General features: G+C 39.2%; 2 protein-coding genes across 4 annotated transcripts in view; both read right to left on the bottom strand.

The window, feature by feature from the left end:
* The window catches only part of kitlga (kit ligand a), a 72,528-nt gene extending 57,875 nt beyond the window's left edge, over window positions 1-14,653 (bottom strand). The window contains exons 1-3 of one of the 2 annotated variants that reach the window (XM_077567806.1): window positions 14,406-14,653; window positions 10,761-10,856; window positions 7,521-7,709 (exon numbers count right to left, since the gene is read on the bottom strand). The gene's annotated coding sequence lies outside the window, so the exon portion shown is untranslated. The remainder of the gene's footprint in view (window positions 1-7,520; window positions 7,710-10,760; window positions 10,857-14,405) is intronic. The other variant, XM_077567807.1, reaches the window with a different exon arrangement.
* Window positions 14,654-15,034: 381 nt separating this feature from the next.
* LOC144053394 (solute carrier family 23 member 1) overlaps window positions 15,035-21,550 on the bottom strand; it is a 71,831-nt gene continuing 65,315 nt past the window's right edge. For both annotated transcript variants that reach the window (XM_077567803.1, XM_077567802.1), the window contains exons 11-12: window positions 15,925-16,020; window positions 15,035-15,805 (exon numbers count right to left, since the gene is read on the bottom strand). In XM_077567803.1, the coding sequence (XP_077423929.1) occupies window positions 15,621-15,805; window positions 15,925-16,020 (281 nt within the window). In that variant the 3' untranslated portion in view covers window positions 15,035-15,620. The remainder of the gene's footprint in view (window positions 15,806-15,924; window positions 16,021-21,550) is intronic.

Below are 21,550 nucleotides of genomic sequence, written 5' to 3'. Positions count from 1 at the left end.
CTAGCATTAGAATATAGATAAGTTTCATCATTATTCACAAATCTGTTTAAAACAGTGGGGGGGGGGGTTGCAACATGGCCCTGGTTGATCTCTTATACTCTGCTGCCACCTGCTGGCCGTTTTTTTGTCATAACTGTCATTGCTTTAAGCGATCTCCTCAGGGCAGAGACTGCATCAAAGCCTTCTGTATGCTCATTAAAAAAAAAAACACACATAAATACGTCTATGGGACCATGACAATATTTAAAATAGAACGTTTTTATACATTTTTGGGAGCAAATGAGTTCATGTGGACTACAAACCACCTATCTTTTTTGCAGCCGCTACCATGCGGATGTTGCCAGAGCCCTGCTGAGAAAAACAACTGACAAAATTGACACATACAACATCAGGTGTCAGTGTAACCCCCAGCGCCAGTCTAGCCTACCTACATTTGCTTCCAACCACATTGAGGACCCTGAAAACATAAAGCATCAGGTGCAACCTCCAGTTGCCAAACCACCACCAATCTTGCCCCTAAAGTGTGGATGTTGCCAAAACACTGCTGAGAAAGAGCAATAACTTTGACAACTAAACCACCAGCCTTATTTCCTGTTGCCAAAACATCGCAGACGAAGAACAACTTAAAATTTACGACACCACCGGGGGCAGAGAAGATAAGATAACAGTGACGGACACGAGACAGAGCTGGAGGGGCTTTTAAGTGGATGCTTGCAGGTAGACGTCTAGTGTCAGTGAATGAATAAAAACAACAATATATATATATATATATATATATATATATATATATAGAGTGCATGTTTGAACAGCACTGAAATAAAATATTAAGGCTTAATGTTCCATTAGTATAAAATTTTTCCATGCTTTATGTGTAAATCCTAACCCTAAGTAAGACGTTTTGTTGAATATTCCCATAAAAAATTGATGTTTAAAAATCGATTCGGCCGCATATCGAATCGATTCGAGAATTGCGCGCTGTAATATCGCGATATATTGCCAAATTTTTTAACACCCCTAATATATATATATATATATATATATATATATATATATATATATATATATATATATATATATATATATATATATATATATACACACACACATACATATACATACATACATATATATATATATATATTCATGCCAGGGTATGTATATATATACATACACACACATATATATATACCCACAAACATTTGTGGTGTGTCAAAGCAGTAAACATATCAGGAGGCTGAGGGACAAAATGTCATGGCAAGCCCAATCAAGCCCAATATGAAATGTCTGTTTGTGAGGCCATTACTTTGGCGTAGTCATGAAGGAACTAGTTAGGTGGAATGTTATTTTTGCCCAAAATAACTACCAACATGACTCACGACCTTTAGAAAAGGTTGGCAAGTCTACACAAGTGAGTCATGCCACCCAACTTGATGACCATCAGGAGTTGTCGTTGAAAGCCGTTGAAAGCAGCACTATTTAGCCTGCTCAGTAGCAAATGGGGACTGATGGTGATATGGTTGTTGCACGTCAGTCCATCACACATGACCTTTCATGCAAAGCTACAGAGTCTGATGTGATTATGTTTGAGAGTTACTTGGCAATTGGTTGCGCTTATCTGGATTGATTCACTGATTCTGTGTGGGCTCTCCTTGTTTTTACCAACTTTAGACTCGTGAGTCCTACTTACTTATTATGATATTTCCCTCTGCTCCATCTCACCTGCTCCCAATTTTAACACACCACATGCACACACTTGTATATACACCGGGTGGGGTCACATTCAGGGTGAAAGGGTAGATAGAGTTCGTGAGTCAGCGAGCTGGCGAACTCAGTAACAGGGTTAGGTTTTCACTAGGTATGACGTGACGACCGGGACCTTTCCCTGACGGGTCTGGGATTTTGGGGTACCGCCCTCCCCCCGGTGCTCCCACCTCTCCTTCCCTCCCCAGCGTTCCGCCCTTCCACGCGGCTCGAGGTGGGGTGTGTGCGGGTGCCCTCTCTGCGCCGCTGCTCCCCCAGGCACAGATTCCTGGGGACCAGGGGTCCCCGGGTTTCAGCGCTCGGGGGGCTGGCGGCTTGTTTGGGGGTGGGCGAGTGGTATGGGTGGCTGGGTGGGTGGTGCTGGGGGTGGGGGGGTCTGGGGGCTGGCGACAGCTGGGCTGAAGTGGGTGGCGGGTGTGGGTGAGGCGCAGGGTTGTGGGGGGAGCGGGGGCTGTGGGCCGGTGGGGCAATGTGGGGGCTTGGTGCCCCGTTCTGCTGCGTTGGGCCTGGGGCGCGGGCTGTGTCGGGGCCCTCCGGGCTCCTGGGTTTGTTCTCCGGCCGGTGGCCACGGGGCCAGGGGGGCTTTGCCCTGGCACTGCCACTGCCTGGGGGGCCCTGGAGGGCTGTGCTTGCCCTGTCTGGTCGAGGTGGTACGGCTCCCCTCTTTCTTAGGGCCAATTCAAGACAAAATTGTACAAAATGTAGATACGATAGCTGATAGTCTGTGATGTGTACAAAAGCCTGTACTTTAGGATTATTGTATATTTTCTTTCATGTTAAGTTAACAAAACTGATTGATGAAGACTAAATTGTCTCTGATTGTTGCTAACAAAACCAACATAGGTTAGGGTGATTGAAGACAAAACACACTTTGATGTTTACAAAAAAACAACAACTAGTAAATTCATTGATCATTCAAAAATTTTCTTTATGAAAAATGTGAGATTGATTACAACGTCATATGATAGCTTTGACAATTGAATTTGTATTGATGTACTTAATTGTTTGGTTTAATTGACGACTTTTGTCCCTGATGATTAAAAAAAAAGAAAGAAAAAAGAACAACACAGTCGTAAAGCAATGAGAAGAAAAAAAATCTACAGCTACAAATTTACTGAGCATTGTCGATCACTGAACAAACCGTTGTCTCCGGATATCTTTGCAAGGCTATCTCTATTCAACATTAGATCACATACTTTTTGTTTCCTCTGCTGGTAAAACTTAGATTGCACTCTGATAGACACTCATCTTTAGTTCTTTCAATAGAAAATGACCTTTAAGCATAAACGAAAATACAATTGTGGAGGTGCAACTTTATACAGTATGAGTATTCACTGAAGTCTCACAGTGATTACAAACTGTCTTTGATTTCTACATTCGGTTCAGCGAAAAGACAAAACACCAGAAGTGAGGGAGGGGACGAAAGGGATCAGTGAGTTTTGAACTGGCTCCTTCATGTTTGTGTTCCAGCTGCTGTCATTTTAACAGGATAATGGCCATGCTAAACGCTAACGTGGACGTGGGGCTGCCAATCATTTAGTATTGCTGCAGATGATCTGCCATAGTGACTCCATTTCATCCTGTCCCAAGGAAGTTATTATAGTTTCGTCTTTTTTGTGTTTTTGTGATTTTTGTGTTTAAGATAATAAATCTTGGTCGTATTGTAAGCTGGCTATTAGCGTGTCAGAACAACAAATAATGTTGGGCTTGTTGATATTGGCTATGGAATAAAATCCACATGAGTGAAATATTTAAATAAATAGCATTCAACTTTTTTTAAAAGTTTTAAAAACTCAACTAATAAACCGCAAACCGCTTAGTAATTGTTGTTATTATTGTTATTATTTTAAGCGTTTGGCCCTGGCTGATGCAAGAGCCTTTGTTCTCTTTGTCATGTCACTGTTAGCCTAGATGATTGCATAACCTTCAATTGAAGCTTTGTTTTACAAATAAATGTCGAAACTATTATTTTTGTCTGCGTTTTTGGGATCCAACTCCTGAAGATAACAAAAGGAAGATTAATCTAAAGTTATGCAGATTTTGGAAGGAAGAATTTCATCAAACTAATGGATCAGAGAGTGTGGGTAATGGTATGCATGGTGAGCAGACAACCAGGATAAGTTGAGATCATGCCAATGCCAATGAGTGTTTGATGGATAAACATGGACCAGGGAGTAAGTACAGGTCACAGCAGTGGGTGTTAACTCATTTGCTCCCAAAAACGTATAAATATGTTCTATTTTAAATATTACCATGCTTCCAAAGACGCATTTATACGTTTTTAATGATATATATATTTTTTTATGCTAGAGCATACAGAAAGCTTTGATGCAGTCTCTGAACTGAAGAGAACACCTAAAGCAATGGTAGTTATTACAAAAACGGCCAGCAGGTGGGAGCAGAGTATAAGATCTCAACCAGGGCCATGTTGCAACAAGCTCTTTTCCCCACTGTTTTTAACAGATTTGTGAATAATGATGAGACTTAGCTATATTCTAATGCTATTTGCTGCAAAACATAAACAGATACAAATATGATTTTTTCCTGATGAAAGAAGAGACTCTAATCTTTTTTTTGGTAATTGACATGTTTTTATAGCAATAGAACACAATATTCTGTGGGCCTTATAAAATCTGTCAAAATCCAGTAAAACAACCGGGAGCGAAGGGGGTTGCTTCAGTGAAAATGACTGTGATTGAATGAGTTAAAGTGAGCGCTGGTGAAAGCGGATGGCAGCATGGTATATGGTGTCCAGCTTGTCGAAGAGTTAAAAATAACAGCCAACTAGTGCAACAATGGTCAGATTAGTTTTCCCGAAATTAAGTAGAGGGGGTTGCCTCCAAATTTTACATGTTAGAAAAACTTGACTTCTCTAGTGACAACTGGTATTTCAGTAGGCTCTGACATGTGGCCGCATTTCTATGGTCAAGGGAGCTATGCTGAATTTTTCCAGAACACTAAAAGTTTTTGTTCTTTTTTTCACCGTTCGGTATTTGGTTGTTGTTTTTTTTGGTTGAAGGGGGCCCCTATATGAAGGTAGCCCGTCTCTGATACTTACATACTGTATGCTTCAAGAAAACACCTGCAGTTAAAATATCTAAGAATCTCGCTTATCAAGCATCTCTGTTTATAATATTGTCTAATCTCAAAATTGTTTTTATAGTCACCTATCGGGGTATTCTTCCAAAAACAACACAAAGCATACCACTCGCCCTCGTCTGGAGGCAAAACAGGATGTATTGGATTTGTGCTGGATCGGGCTGCTCGAGTCAATGGCATTGAAGCGTCTCATGCTTCGGCCTGAAAGATTGTGACCAGCTTGGCCGCGAGGCCTTTGTTTAGATCGAGACAGATACACTTAATGGTTGCATGAAGACGAACATTGTTCATGATGAAGACACTCAAACTCAATTCTATGAAATCATTTCAGGTACACTTTCACTCAATGGATACTTAACAACGTTAAGTAGTTTATTTAAAGACCTGCACTGCAGTTGGGCAAAACAAGTAACTCATGTCGTCAACCAGAAAATAAAACAAAATTAGTACACCCCGCACAGTTTTGACGCAGTCACATTTTAATACTGCAGACTGGGTGGTATTCAGTACACTATACTGTAAGTGTCGTGATTCCAAAACATGGGAAGCACAGAACGTGGAGCGGCCACACGTCAGAGTTTACTAAGAACCCTAATCATCATTGAAGACGTAAGATCATCCCTGGCTGGCTGCCACCCAGCCCGGGGCCAACAGGTTCATGTCTCGGAAAAAAAAGAAAGTCAACTAATCTCTCGCCTTGCACCTTGTTGCTAGCGCCCTGCGACCATATATAGCTTCGCAACATTAAAAACTAATTGACCAGATGATCTTGTAGAAATAAAAACAAATCGTCATAATGTGTCATCACTGGCAGATTATATGCCAGTACGTTGGTTAATTTGTTTTATGTTGTGTATCTTGAAATAAAAGGGACCCTGATTTAAAAAGAAATGCTTGATAAATAGCGCATCCAAAAAGTACTTTTTCTACACCTCATTTTACAGCTATTATTGATTGAATCAATTCTACCCCCAAAATTCTGCATACAAGGTGCTGTGGAAATATATTTTCCTTTTTTTTTTTTGCAAATGAATTAAGAATATATATATATTTTTTAAACCAAAGCATCATTCCACATTGTGTTGCTCCAAAATGTATTAATTTTTTCCTCAACCTTATGCACAAAACCCAAAAAGTTGTAAAAAAAAAAAAAAAAAAGACAAAAACGTTTTGAGAAAAATAAAAATAAAAAATAAATCACACCCAGGAAATGGTTGGAAGTGAGTTAGCAATTGTTATACAGATGATTCAAGACATGTAGTCTGCTTATCTTGGAGAAGATATGATGAATTTATTGCCCGTGATTGCTGTAAACAGGGTGTCATAAATCTATTACGGATTCAAGCTAACAAGGCTAACAATTGCTCCTGGTGGCATGACGTTAGTTAGCCTATAGCTTTTTAATTAATTTCTCTTAAAAAGACCACAATTAACGTTTAATATCACAGGAAACCGTAAAATTTGGGAATCGTCATTCAGAAACTTGCAAATATTTCTGTGGACAAACTATTTTTGTGCGTTATGGGTTGCGTCCATCTTGAACTTCCAGGCGATTATTGTTTTTTATTATGTAGGGGCTTCTTCTACAATTTTCAAATGATCGCCGTGTGCGGCGGGTCTTGGTAAATAGCGAATAGCGACTTTATCCCAAAACAGAAGCATAAATAAAGGCCACCAATCTAAGAGATGCATTACACCTCCCTGCTGCAGAGAAAATAATTACCAGTGAATGACCTTTCTAACATTCTAACAAACAGATGCTAACATGCTAGCAACAAAAGGAACCTAATTTCCAGGCTAGCACTTTGTTGCTGACTCAACACACCGAGAGCAAGTATGAGTAAGAAGGCACTTGAACTTAACCCGGGTGTGCCTCTGCATTTAAAGAGATTCGACAGGAGGAGTTCACGACCTCTGCCGGTTTAGCAGACGACCCGCCCCTGCACCATCCCTCCGCGCAGCTTTAGCATTAATGCTAATCTGCTTAAGCGGCAGGTGGTGAGAGATCACCTGGTGTGTTATTGGTGTTGTTGTGGCGCGGTGTTGTGACTTGCTTTCCAATTAAGAGCATGCCTGCTGAGCGTGCAAATGGTTGACAACGACAGCGTCAACCTTTCAAGCGGCAAGAACTTAACACGTCAAAATGTTGGAGAAGTGCCCAAGTGGGACATGCACCTATGCCACTCCAACATCCACAAGGAAATTTGGAATGGGAGCTAGTTACAGCTCCACTCAGTGTGCTTTGCATTTATCTTTACACATAATGCCACAGAAGAAGCATATCAAACCTCCCTGTTGCACAGAAAAACTGTTGCAACATAAAAAGGCATACCGCTTTTTTTATCATGTAAGAACAGATAACCTGCTGGGCATGCAACTCCCTGAATGGACACATTATTGTGTAGCAATAACATGATCTCATTCTGGCAACTATGTTGCTTACATTGACTCATTGGAGCTTACACGAAGAAATGGAATCAACGTGTTTGCGTAGACGTGCTAGCACACGCTAACACTTTGATAGTATTTGTGGCTTGAGGCGTTAATCATTTATACAAAAACAACACACCTTGAGCCGTTAGTATAGCTTCCAAATTTGGATAGGTTTAGGCCCCGTCCACACAAAAGCCAGTTTCAATGTATCCGCACAAGTTTCTTACCGTTTAGGCCGTTTCGGAGCTTGAAACCGGGCTCCAGAGTGGAAAGATTTTCCCCGTACGCTTTCGTCTGGACACCATATGCAGGATGCTCCTCCAGTGATGACGTAATGGTTGCAGCTCGATGATGACGCATTGTCGCAGTTTGATGGCTTATTCTCCAATTCTCGTGACTGCGCGCCAACCGTCAGTCTGTCAACAACAATGGCGGATAGCCGTGTCGTCATCGTTTTGCGCAGCTTCCTTAGCTTGCTTATAATGCTTTTGCAGCATAATATTTTGCTTCTTTATTTCCACGTTCAACAACCGGTGCTGTACTTCAATCACCCGCTATTGTCACTTCTCCTGTGATTGTCTTTTTCATGGTTGTTTCGATACATGCAAAGCCATGTTTGTTCTGTAGATTGCAATAAAGTTTTCGTTCTTTTTAAGTGTCCGCCTTCTTCGCTGATTCTTTTTCTATGCTTTCTTTTGTGTTGCTATGTTTTTAATTGGTCTTAATATTTTTAAATGTGTAAACTTTTTCTTGTTTTGTACCAAAAAAATAAATGATCGTTCTACTGCACAGTGCACAAGCTGCACTCCAACTTAAAGTTTTGAATAATAATTAAATGAATATAATTGTATTTGATCCAAAAGGAACTTACATAATTATAGTGTTTCAATTTTTTTTTAATTGGTCGTAATATTTTTATATGCTTAAACATTTCCTTGTTTTGTACCCAAAAATAAATATTTTGAATAATCGCAATTTCAATTATTGCCAAAATAATCGTGATTAAAAACGATCAAGAAGGAATCGCAGCCACCAGAATGCTAATGCTAACAACACCGCTAACAACAGGAAAGGCAGATGCTAGCATTAGCTTGAACAAACAAATTAAAAAAAATAAGAAAACAAACAAAAAACACATTTGTGTGCAAGGAGAGCCACAATCACTGATGCACTTTCAGTCATATAATTTACATATACAGTATGTGCAGTACTTTGTATAATAAATAACTACATGAACTTTTAGTCTTCGATATTAAATTACATTTTACAAAACTGCATGTGCAGTCCAAACAGCAAAGTTAATCAATTTCAACTATATTTAATTAGTTCAACAGCCGTGGGTGTAGTATTTTTAGGCCTCCTATTTTTGCATTTCATAAACTGTCCTCATGTGCTTTTTCCAGTCAGTGACCATTGTTGCTTGAATGGTGTTCTGTGTAGAGCCCTCTTTGGCGGTCCTAACTTGAATGAATGGAGCCCTGTATAAGACGCCCCTTTGGCAGGCTTAGCTTGAATGGCGCCCTGTGCAATACCTCCGAATGCTTTTGTCGCACCACTACACCCCACCAACACCACCACACACATAATTTTTTAAAGACCACGTGGCCACCACCGTGGCATTAGTTGTTTTTTTTTTCTGGCTGGCGTGCCACAAAATGTTAAACTAACATTTACGTCACATCCCCTGATCCATCGATCAATAAGATGGGATGTTTTGCTTAAAGCGGTAATCTTCTGCAAAATTCCAGAGAATGCCCCTTAATCGACTCCGCTAAGGAAATTAAAACAAATCATCTGATATCGTGACGGGGGATACTCAATGAACTGGATAAATTACGAAGGATGTAGGAAAAGGAAATCGAAAAGCCTGCATGTCCCGTTTGACGCAGCTAACAATTGTGTGAAGAGCTAGCGCAAGGTCAGCCGGAATTTGATGCACACATCAGGAACTGCAGACACAGTGGAGCCACAGAATGCTTCCTTGTGGAAACATGACAATTGATTAGTTAAAGAGCATCCACTGCGACTCATCTGGCCCTTCATGAGTGCATTAGTGGCCCAGCCGGCCTCAAAATTCCTCCTCGACAAAACGATTTGTGCTGCATGGACCACATTTGATTATTTTAAAACTAACAGATAAGACAGGTCAGTTGTAGATTAAGTTAGAAAAAAAATAATATAATAAAATAAATTGCCTCTGTGAATATGAATTAAACAGTAACATCCACTCGTTTTTTTCCATCTCGGTGGCGGCCATTTTGTCACTTTCTGTTGACTGAAAATGACGTCACAGTGCCTAAGGTCTCAGCTTGCGAATGTCACATGGCCAAATCCCAAAAAACAGGTGAGCCGTGATTGGTCGCTAAAATGACTAAGTGAAGACAACAAATACTCCAGGACTCATTTTAGCATGTCTCGGTAATGTAGTGATGACAGCCTAGCATAATAGCATATTGATGCTAACTGGAAAACAATTGGTTTCGACGGCAAACTGTGGATGTCGTTAAAACTTTATGGACAGTACAATGAACAACTATCAAGAAGCCACTGTCTCATACAAGCGAAATACAATAAAAGTACTCTTCCTACATGCTGTTGAAAAAAACAAAACATGTAAAAATAGTTTAATAATGTAATAGTTTTTTAGTAGTTTTAATAATAATAATAATAAATACATACAATTAAAAAATATATATATATTTAATATTTCGTAAAATCCTGTCTTAGTCCGCTTTTTCCTTAATGATCCGCTAGCATCTGCCCTCACAATTTGGACCAGATTAGATTAATCTCCTTTCAAAGAGTATGACCACTCGACCGCACACAGTTCCATACATGACCTACCGCCTACTACAGTACAATTATGCATGATTGTCTTAAAACCCACTTAACTAATGTCACTTTTTCCTCCTACTACACTCTGTGTGTATGTGTGAGTGTGTGTTTAGTTTTCCGACCATTAGTGTTTTGTGATACTTGCTGAAAACACATTTTCAATGACTTGTGCGCTTAACATCCAATCCTCCCCCAAAATAACTGATGAAAATTGCTGAATAATAACTATATGTTACTTCAAATCCTCGTTTCATAGCTCTCTCTTTTCTTTACATTGTTATTATTGTGTTACAGATTGGGAGAAAGTTGTCCACATGTAGAAACAAGACTGTTCTACATTGAAGCATGTGCACGACCAATTGGGCCAAAATCAAGTGGATGATGATATGAATGAGGGATGTCATGGACATTTGCTTAGTGATTATTCTGTCAACTGAACACACCCTTTGTTTGTGGAGCAATATTTATTTACATTTACTTGCAAAGTTACCTGCTCATAGTCGAAAAAAAAAACATGCCAAGATAATGAAATATCTTTATTTTTGGTCTACTTCTGCACAATAAAACTTGTTCATGGCAATTACTGAACATACTGATAACTTTCTTTTGCTTTACTTGTTCAGGTTCCTTACCTGTCTGTGAAGGAGAAACGTCAGAAGAAGTCCTCTGAAGGAGACTCTCCATCTGCTGCCACATCGACATCATATCTTACTTTCTTCAGGCATATCCTGTAATTTGCATTACAGAAGTTGTCAGTACTGCAAATGTGGCATTTGCTTCAAAGATATCTCTCGCCAATAAAACACAATTTGATATCTTGATATATTTCGAAGTGGAACGATTCAATTCAATGAATCTTTTCGATCAAAAACCATTTCCCATTTTAAATTGTTTTTTGTTTCACCCCTAGTACATAGAAGGATTATGAAGATTGCCTGCATGTTTTTGGAAAGCGCACACATTCTAAGGGAGTACATGTGCCATGCTGCCTTTTGCCCAAAAATGAATGAGAAAGCATGTGACAAACATGTCACGTCGCGCACCACGACACTTAAGAAGGAATTACACCGCAAGACACAAATAACAATAAAAATGTCTTCTTTTTTACAGTTTCGCGTTAACCCCTGAAGGCAGTTTGCTGTGACTGTGACATGTTGAGACATCCACAACATCTTAAAGCGGGGTTCCCGCGGGGTCTTGAAAAGTCTAATATTCAGAAACATACATTTGAGGCCGTAAATTTCTTTAAAAAACACACATATTTTCATCCCAGGTCTAAAGTTTTATTTACCCAAGTCTTAAAATCTACATCCGTTCCGTCCATTCGGAGAAAAGAAATATGCGTGTGCTGTCTGCGCTTTTTGACAGGTGAAAATGTCATATGTGGTATATGTATATACTTTTATTTTGTAGGGGCCACAGGAAGTGTTATTTTTTTGCGCTTGACGGCAGGCACCATCGTGTAGTTTCATAATTAAGCGTTCGCGCGCGCGTGTGTGTGTGTGTGTGTGTGTGTGTGTGTGTGTGTGTGTGTGTGTGTGTGCATGCGTGTCTGTGAAGCTCCTGCTGCAAATATTACTCAATGTCTGTCTGTCTATGTAGCTGGCTGTCTATGTGAGGTGAGCAATAGTACTTTTTAATTCACTTTTTCCCCATGAAACTAGCAATTGTTGCAATCAATTAATTCATCCAGCTTTTTCTTTCTGTCTTTCTGTAAATTTACAGTATAAAAATTTCAATTTACGCATGGATTTTCGCTATTTGCAGTCTTATCCCAAATAGCGGGGGTCCACTATATCCAGAATATGTTGTAGGGATGTTTTTTTATTTTGTCCTCATTTGAAATTGAATTAATCCAAAAGTAATAAATATTACTCAAGTTGCATTATTTTAATATTACGGTACTTTACATTACTAACTAGATTTTTATCAGGTAACTAAAAACGGTATCATTTGAAAAGTAACCCTTCCAACCCTGCTTATACAGTATAGCATAATGTGATCATGTGACCATGCATAGATAGATGCTGTCTTTTAATTCTGCTTGATTTTGTTTTTCAAAATGCATCAAATTGAAGTGTTAAAATGTGAAATATTCCAAGGGAGCATGCCCCGACACCCTTAGAGGGGTTGAATATAATTCTCACCTTCTTCATCCCTGATCCGTTTTCATGCCAATAATGCAAATTATTTTACTTTTTTTCCCCCTATCTGAGGGTAGACTACCTTCTTGACACTCATTGTTTAGTTTAATGCGTCTATTACATTGTTTTCTGCCTTTATATTTTGTTTTTGAAAATCTCCAGATCTGAACAAGATACATGCTAGTCATGTACAAAATGATCCCCCAAAAAATCAGTGTCCACCCAGTTGCACTGAAAAATTGTGTTTATGTGACAGCTACCGCAGTCAATTTTAAGCATAAAAATTCAGTCAAATTAAACTCAACAAGTTCCGTGTGTTTGAAATTTTTTGGGGGTCTTGAAATTGGTCTAAATTTTTTGTCATAATGGTCTAAAAAGGTCAACAACAAAAAGTCAAAAATTTAACGTAGTAATTCCTGCAAGAACCCTGTTAAAGGCTTTAAGTCATAAATGTGTGAACGCATAAAAGCTGCCGCGTCCGGACTTTGTGTAAACGACCATACTACGTTCAGCCTTCGGTTGAAGAAGCGTTGCGGTTTTAAATGAGCTGCCTATTGAATGATTGAGCCAAGAAACGTCACAGCTAATCCACAAGGAAGCATGACAGTAAAAAAAAAAAAAAAAAAACATTTCAACGGGGCTCCCCCTGGTGGCATACTGTCACATTCAAGCGCAGTCATTGTTTAAAGGTTGGCTTTCAAGCCAGGGTTATGGTGTCGAATTAGGAATTCCAGACATGCTAATAAGCATGTAGGGTAACGTTAACGGTGATATTGTGATATTGCGATATTAAAACTGCCATAATATATCGTCGTCGTCATATCACGATATTAACTCTTTGACAGCCAGACGTTTTCAGAAAAGGGATGCCGTGGGTGCCAGCCGATTTAAGCATTTTGACTGATCTTTCAAGGTCCATAGAAAATTATGTGTTTGGACTATGGAAACACACATACTACCAAATGAAAGATTGGACTCTCATCTTTTATCAGAAAAAAAGTTTGTTTCTACCTTATTCCGTTTTTCAGTAATCAACAATAGAAAATGGTTAGTTTCCCCTCTGTTTTGAAACAAACGTCTTTGGCACTCCTCCCTAGGATTTTACTAAACGTTATTTAACGTTTTTGGCAGTCAAAGAGTTAAAAGCAGCACATCTTTTTTTTTTTTTTTAAGTCAGGTTGCTTTCCATTTGTGCAGTTTTAGCACCCCATGGTGGCTAGTTTTTTTACATGCAGTTTAATTTCACAAGGCATGTTTAAAATCCACACTATTTGGTCAGATGAAGGGGCACATAATATGCTTGTGAACCGAGTCAATATGTTGATGAACTCAATGTGTGCCTGCATTAGCAAGTAAGTGCCTCAATAGTAAGTCTTATTAAAGATTTTAGGTTGTTTATATGCCTTGCTGTAATGTACAAAAGTATGAGCTAATTTTCTTACAATATTGTGACCATTTTTTGTATCGCCAACCTCCCCACAATATCGTGATAATTATCGTTTTGTGATGTCGTTACATCCCTAAAAGCATGTTAAACAATGATTCTTGTTTCAAATTAGGGTTTTAAAGCACATGGTAAGGTTTTAAACAAGGATTTGGCTTTTAAATTAACTTTTCAACCCAGGCTTGTGGCTCCAAGTCTTTGTTCGGGTTTCTGAGTAGGGTTTGAAGCCAAGAGTAGGGATTTAAACAAGAGTTTCAAACAATGATTAGGGTTTTAAAATGGGGCTAGGGTTTCAATGAGGAATTCAAGACAAGGATTTGGGTTTTAAGATAGCAATTGAGGACAGGATTAGGGTTTCAAATTAGTGTCCGGTGACAAACAGACAGACTGTTAGCAAACACTTGCACAAGAGAAGTGGTTTTCAGATTCAAACTGTCCATGAAGGCAACACCTTATAGCTATAGATTTGCTAGCTTCAAAACGTTTTTCATGACCAGTGTTTGTTATACCGAATGGAGGGGGGGGGGGGGTAGGTATTAGTTAGCTTCAATCCCGTGTCTCATACACAACACGTGATGCCCCCCACCTCCCTCCCGTGACAAGTTTAGCAAATGATATTTAATAATATGACGTTTAAATAGATAAGAGTGGGTGATTCGTGACGGGAATTACTAGCTAGCTGTACTCACAATTGCTTGTCGCCAGCTTGTTAGCTCCTCCATGGTAACAAGCAAAGCAGTCCGGATGATTTTGACAGCTCACACGTTCCTTAGTAAATGTTTTTCTTCTCTTTTTTTTTTTAATGAATAAATCAAATGTTTCAGTGAATACAATTCAAAACAGTCGCCATCCATTCCTTTCTGTCAAACACCATGACATATCCAGCCAGGCCGGCTGCCAAGGACATGTCTCATTTACTTGCTGCACGTCCAACGTCCGACTAAGTGCACCCCCACTGATCTTACGTAACGTTCACGCCAGTATTTTATTTTATTTAACCAGGAAAATCCCATTGAGATCCGCAGATCTTTTTTTCAAGGGAGTCCTGCCAAGAGGCACAACACAACTCAACACAACATTATGCACAGTTAAAACAATAAATTAAAAACAGCAACAGGTTCATTACTTCATTTCCAGGTCCTTTAAAATGGCATCAAACTGAGACAAAGTTATGAGATCTGTAAATTGAATTGTCTTTCCAATCTGTAGTATAGTATATGTATTCCGTTTTAAATAAGGAATTCAAACCAAGTTAGATTTTCAAATGCCGGGTTAGTTTCAAACAAGAGTTTCAACCTGTTGTGAAATGGCACCAACATATTTTCAAAGGCATTTATTGACAATGTTAGTAGATATAACATGAGCATAGAAAATAGGAAAATAACATCTTTGCAAATCTATACAGAGGCTTTTTTTTTGCTACTAAACCCATCGTGTAGAGACTCACTGGCTTTTGGCTGACATTTAATAGGCTACAATTAGTTAGTACAAAGCAATCACTTCTCAAATGACCATAACTTAATGATCTATTTGACACATATTTGTAAAAATACAAATATTTGCAGGATATTTTTTTTACACTATCTTTAAGTTATTAAAAATTTTATTTTTTTTTTTACCATATTTCCTCAAATAGTGGCCCTCCTCACAATAGACATCTCCATCTTCCAATAAGAAAAACAAATGACAAGTGTAAGTGTAAAGGATCTTAGTTCACAGCAGGAAATTGAAAATAACTCTGTTGCTAACCAAAACAGCAACACAAGCGAGGCAATTTCCACAATTTGCGGAAATACGCCACTTACTTTCTCTCTCTGCTATTACTGAAATGCAGTCCATTTTGTTACTCTGTAAACGGTTGTGTTCCTGTTGAGTGTTAAATGCGACAAACAAAAAGGAGGCCGTCACGGCAAGGCGTCGCGCTGGCCGCTCTTGTACGTCGGCAGGAAGGGAAAATAGCGGAAGAAACGGAAGCGCTGCCAGATGACATCACAGAAGGGAATGTCGTAGCACGACTGGTCGCACGTGGCCTGCCTTCCCTGGTTTGCCGTATGCTGCCACTTGCGGAGGCCTCGCTCCTCAACGCTGCCTGGGGAAGGAAGAGGTTCACAGGGAGGTTAATTCATTCATTTGAGTATTTTTTTTGCGTTTTCAGCATTATTTGGGTTTGTAAGAAAAACATTTGTCAACAGGGCACTTTGATCCTACCTGGAATTGTGTTGTCCAGGATGAAACCGAAGAAGCCGCCGATGAACATGTGCGTAGTGAAGAGCACCACAATGATCTGGTCTAGCTCTTTGACACCTTCAAAAGACAACATTTGTCAGTTGACGCTTGTAAAGATGGAATGTGACCGGTGTAAATCATGGACATCCACAGAGGTTTCAAAGGTCAGGGTGAAGTAGTGGAGCCAATTAGAGCAGTTGTTCTTCAACTAGCTTTGGGGTCAACAAAATTTGCAATACTTTCTTTTGAAGAAAAAAAAGAATGCATACTTTACACCAACAAAACTTTCAAAACGAAACAAAAGCTCCTCCCAATATTGGCATGGGCCAGTTAAAAGTTCTTAAATCATTCCTGCATAAAAAAAAAATGTTACAAGAATAATTTTGAAAACAAAGTGCCCCTTTTTTCAAGAATATAGTCCTATTTTTTCCCCCCAGAATAAAGGCGCCTTTTCCAGAGTAAAAGGTGCAATATAAGTTGTAAATCCATCCATTTTCCTAACTTCTTATTCATCACGAGGGTCACGGGGGTGCTGGGGCCTATCCCAGCTGGCTTCGGGCAGTAGGCGGGGTACGTACTTTTTAAATTTACTTTCAAATGAATTTCTTCCCTCGTTTAAGATTTGATATTTTATCTATCACAATATTACAACATTGTTCTTGTTCATTACAATTGTTTTCTCTAAAATACAATTTTGTTATCGGTGGGTTACAACTTTTCCCCCTCAAAAACAGCAAACTGTTTAATCCTATGGCACACAGGGGAACACATGGTAGTTGTTTTAATTGGCGTTAGGATTATGAGGGGGGCCTTGGAAAAATGTCTCTTCTGTAATGAACGGATTACAGGACAACAAAAGCCCCCATGTGCCTGATAAGGAAAACCCTCCTGAGACACCCATTGGGAAAATTTCACGTTGTGCGGTAAAACTGATGAACTCTGTCTGGATGGAAGTTTCACCTTCGTAAAATGCTCTCATTTATCACCAGTCAAAAAGGAAACACTTTGTCATGTTGTAAATGGGATCCCAGTGTAGCGTTCTAAACGCCATTCCTATTTTATGTGGATACAAATGCATGTTCATTATTTGTTGTGTACATGCTCTAGCGCCGAGTAGTAGCAGGCCAACCGTGCAGGTTTACAAAAAAAACAGCAAACAAGGTAATAATAGCAACAATAGATAATTCGTAGACGTAATAGGATTAGGAGTGCAAGTAGTAGTAGTAGTAGTAGTAGAATGTAGGAGCGGAACAATTAGTATAATTAGTAGTAGTGACCAGTATTAGTAGTAGTAGCAGTACCCCTTCAACAAAAGCCTCTCACGACTTAACGGTTGAAGATACAGATTCAAGAAATGACTCGTTAGAACGGCAAGGGTTTGGGGAACACGAGCATGTTCTCATTTTCTTAATCGGATAAAAAATGACCAAATGAGAGCAGGTTGAAAACTTATGATTTATCAGAAATGGAGAGAGGAAGGCGCCTGAAATTAACATGTAAAAGACAGGCGAATTAGTCCGACTTCTCTTGCTTAAGGTGAAAATAAAGGTACTAAATGACACCTTAGCCAAATAAAAGTTAGTTTGTCTGAAAGAAGACACTCGTGACTACAAAATGTGAGAATTTGATGTCTAGTGAGCAAAGATTGTGGCCATGGTGACGAGTTGAAGTGACGTCACGCACCCACATTGCATTGAGATTGAATGAGAGACGCACACCTCAAAGAAGAGCCTTTCACGACTTAACGGTTGAAGATACAGATTCAAGAAATGGCTTGTTAGAACGGCAAGGGTTTGGGGAACACGAGCATGTTCTCATTTTCTTAATCGGATGAAAAATGACCAAATGAGAGCAGGTTGAAAACGTATGATTTATCAGAAATGGAAAGAGGAAGGCGCCTGAAATTAACATGGCAGAGATAGGCGAGTTGGTCCGACTTGTCCGAGCTTAAAGGGAAAATAAAGGTACTAAATGACACCTTAGCCAAATAAAAGTTAGTTTGTCTGAAAGAAGACACTCGTGACTACAAAATGTGAGAATTTGACGTCTAGTGACAAAAGATTGTGGCCATGGTGACGAGTTGAAGTGAAATTTTTTCAAATACATTATTTGGTTCCCGGCACTGGATGGCTAATTAGCCAACAGAGTGTGTGAGAAAGCTAATTCAGTCACTGTCTTTGAACCCGCACAGGGGGGGGAGCTTTCATTCCTTAAAAAAGATTTCGACACTGAGCTAAAGATGGGAAAAATTCCTACAAAATGAGCTAAAATTCGTATCGGTCGGATAACGTATGCGCGCGCAGCGTGTCTTGGAAAAAGGTGCTTGATGTGTGATCTTCTCTTCCCTTTTCCCATTCATTCCCAATGGGGAGTTAATTTGGGAGTTTTTTTGGGAATAGCGTCGCCATGGTAACTGGGAATTCTTAGAAAAATAATAGCGCAGCGAGTCAGATCGAGCCGCATCGTTTGATACCTCATTTGTGCCGGTGCGATGTACGGTACGGGCCGCATTTTAGCGGAAAAATCGCTGGAATAATAAAAAAAAAAAATAAAAACTAGAAAAATTCCCGCGGAAATTTTGAATGGGACTGCTGACTCTTTGGTAATGAGCTGAACAGTTTAAAATTTAAACCACTGGAATCGCTCAAGAAATGTGGAAGTTAACCATAATCAACATCAACTAAAAGTATCTTACTGTCCATAAAAAAATGTAAATGAGCTGAACAGTTTAAAATTTAAACGACTGGAATCGGTCAAGAAATGTGGAAGTTAACTATAATCAACATCAACTAAAAGTATCTTACTGTCCCTTTAAGAAACATGCACATTCACGCACGCACGTTTGACTTGGAGACGTCACGCGCCCCACATTCCATTGAGATCGCATGAGAGAAGCACCCCTTGTACAAAAGCCTCTCACGACTTAACGGTTGAAGATACAGATTCAAGAAATGGCTCTTTAGAACGGCAAGGGTTTGGGGAACACGAGCATGTTCTCATTTTCTTAATCGGATAAAAAATGACCAAATGAGAGCAGGTTGAAAACTTATGATTTATCAGAAATGGAGAGAGGAAGGCGCCTGAAATTAACATGGCAGAGATAGGCGAGTTGGTCCGACTTGTCCGAGCTTAAAGGGAAAATAAAGGTACTAAATGACACCTTAGCCAAATAAAAGTTAGTTTGTCTGAAAGAAGACACTCGTGACTACAAAATGTGAGAATTTGACGTCTAGTGACAAAAGATTGTTGCCATGGTGACGAGTTGAAGTGACGTCACGCACCCACATTGCATTGAGATTGAATGAGAGACGCACACCTCAAAGAAGAGCCTCTCACGACTTAACGGTTGAAGATACAGATTCAAGAAATGGCTCGTTAGAACGGCAAGGGTTTGGGGAACACGAGCATGTTCTCATTTTCTTAATCGGATAAAAAATGACCAAATGAGAGCAGGTTGAAAACTTATGATTTATCAGAAATGGAGAGAGGAAGGCGCCTGAAATTAACATGGCAGAGATAGGCGAGTTGGTCCGACTTGTCCGAGCTTAAAGGGAAAATAAAGGTACTAAATGACACCTTAACCAAATAAAAGTTAGTTTGTCTGAAAGAAGACACTCGTGACTACAAAATGTGAGAATTTGACGTCTAGTGACAAAAGATTGTGGCCATGGTGACGAGTTGAAGTGAAATTTTTTCAAATACATTATTTGGTTCCCGGCACTGGATGGCTAATTAGCCAACAGAGTGTGTGAGAAAGCTAATTCAGCCACTGTCTTTGAACCCGAACAGGGGGGGGGGCTTTCATTCCTTAAAAAAGATTTCGACACTGAGCTAAAGATGGGAAAAATTCCTACAAAATGAGCTAAAATTCGTATCGGTCGGATAACGTATGCGCGCGCAGCGTGTCTTGGAAAAAGGTGCTTGAAGTGTGATTTTTTTCCCATTCATTCCCAATGGGGAGTTAATTTGGGAGTTTTTTGGGAATAGCGTCGCCATGGTAACTGGGAATTCTTAGAAAAATAAGTCAGATCGAGCCGCATCGTTTGATACCTCATTTGTGCCGGTGCGGGCCGCATTTTAGCGGAAAAATCGTGGAATAATATATAATAATAATAATAACGACAAGAAAAATAAACCACTGTCCTAGGTAGAATACTAATATGTGCCTGCTTGCTTCGCAAGCAGCCGCTTCGCGGCTCCGCAAGCAGTCCCATAATAAACCACTGTCCTAGGTAGGATAACAATCAAGCAGCAGCTTTGTCCCATAATAAGTACAAGCAACAGCAGTAGAAGCAGTGCTTGTACTAGACAGTAGAGGTAGAAATAGCATTCATAGAAGTAACTAGTATATTATGGCTCGCAGCAATAATAGTTAAATTATTAATATTATCTTTAGTAATCAGGGTTTTTCCTGTGTACAAAAATTAGAGGCGGCCACCTCTGCCTTATTTGCTCGCCACCTTCGGCCTGAGTGACTGATAATGAATGAATGCTTGAACATGATAATAGTCGTATTCATATTAACATGTAATGATCATATGTTGCCTGTAAAAAAAGAAAGTGAGTCAGTTGAATTTACAAAATACATGCACATCATGGCGCATGGTCAGGAATAGGGATGTTCGATACCACTTTTTTCCCGACCGACTCTTAAGTAGAAACCGCTACTGATACCAAATACCGATACCACTTGTAAATAAAATTCCCCACCCATGAATGACAGATGATTTTAAAGAAAGACCTATACAACACAATATATTATTTTTCCTTAAAATTGCATGAAGTTAATGGAAACTTTGTATTCGCATCATTTCTAATTTCGGGTCGCCCAATAATGGTATCGGTCACCGCTGTGAGTACCGATACCTTAAAATAAGACTGGTATTGGCACCGATACCGATACCTGGTATCAGTAGTCACCTATCATAGTCAGGATGATACCACCTCAGCATCAATTTGAGCCAGGAAAAACCCTGGTAATAGCAATAGTAACAGAAGAAGTAATGGTTATAACAGTAGTAGTAGCAGTGGTAGAGGAATTAATGGAATTAATCATAGAAGAAGAATAGAGTATTATCATTATTATTACTAGTGGTAGTAGAAATAGTTCTAGTAATAGCTGCTAGTGGTAGTGGTAGAGGAATGAGTAGTAGTAGTAGTAGTACAAGTAAGCAGTAGATGTAGCAATTACTGTTAGTATTAGTAATACTATTATTAGTAAAATTCAGCAATAGTCTTGGAAACTATGATATGATAGTACGTCGTATTAGTACTAGTGGTGGTGGTAATAATATTAGTAGAAGTAGTACAGTAAGTAGAAAAAGTAATAGTAGTAGTAATAGTTATCGTTAATGATTATTGTTATTGGTACTAGTACTAGAAGTAATTAGTATTTGTTTCCATTTCAGTAAAAGTAGAATAGTGGTAGTAAGTATTAGAAGTAGTAGTGGTAGTAAAACCAGTTATAGAAGCAAGTGGCATGAGTAGAAGTTGTCGAATATTTGAAAGAATGAATGAACTGAACATTGGACTGCTTTAAATCCACTATGATCCCATTTGAACTCGAGTGTCAAACTGTACAAGTGTCACAGTGAACATGCGGACGCCC

This window comes from Vanacampus margaritifer, chromosome 6, assembly GCF_051991255.1.
Source record: "Vanacampus margaritifer isolate UIUO_Vmar chromosome 6, RoL_Vmar_1.0, whole genome shotgun sequence".
Classification (NCBI taxonomy): Eukaryota; Metazoa; Chordata; class Actinopteri; order Syngnathiformes; family Syngnathidae; genus Vanacampus; species Vanacampus margaritifer.
The sequence above is the reverse complement of the archived record's forward strand: the minus strand, read 5'-3'. Positions and strand labels throughout refer to the sequence as shown.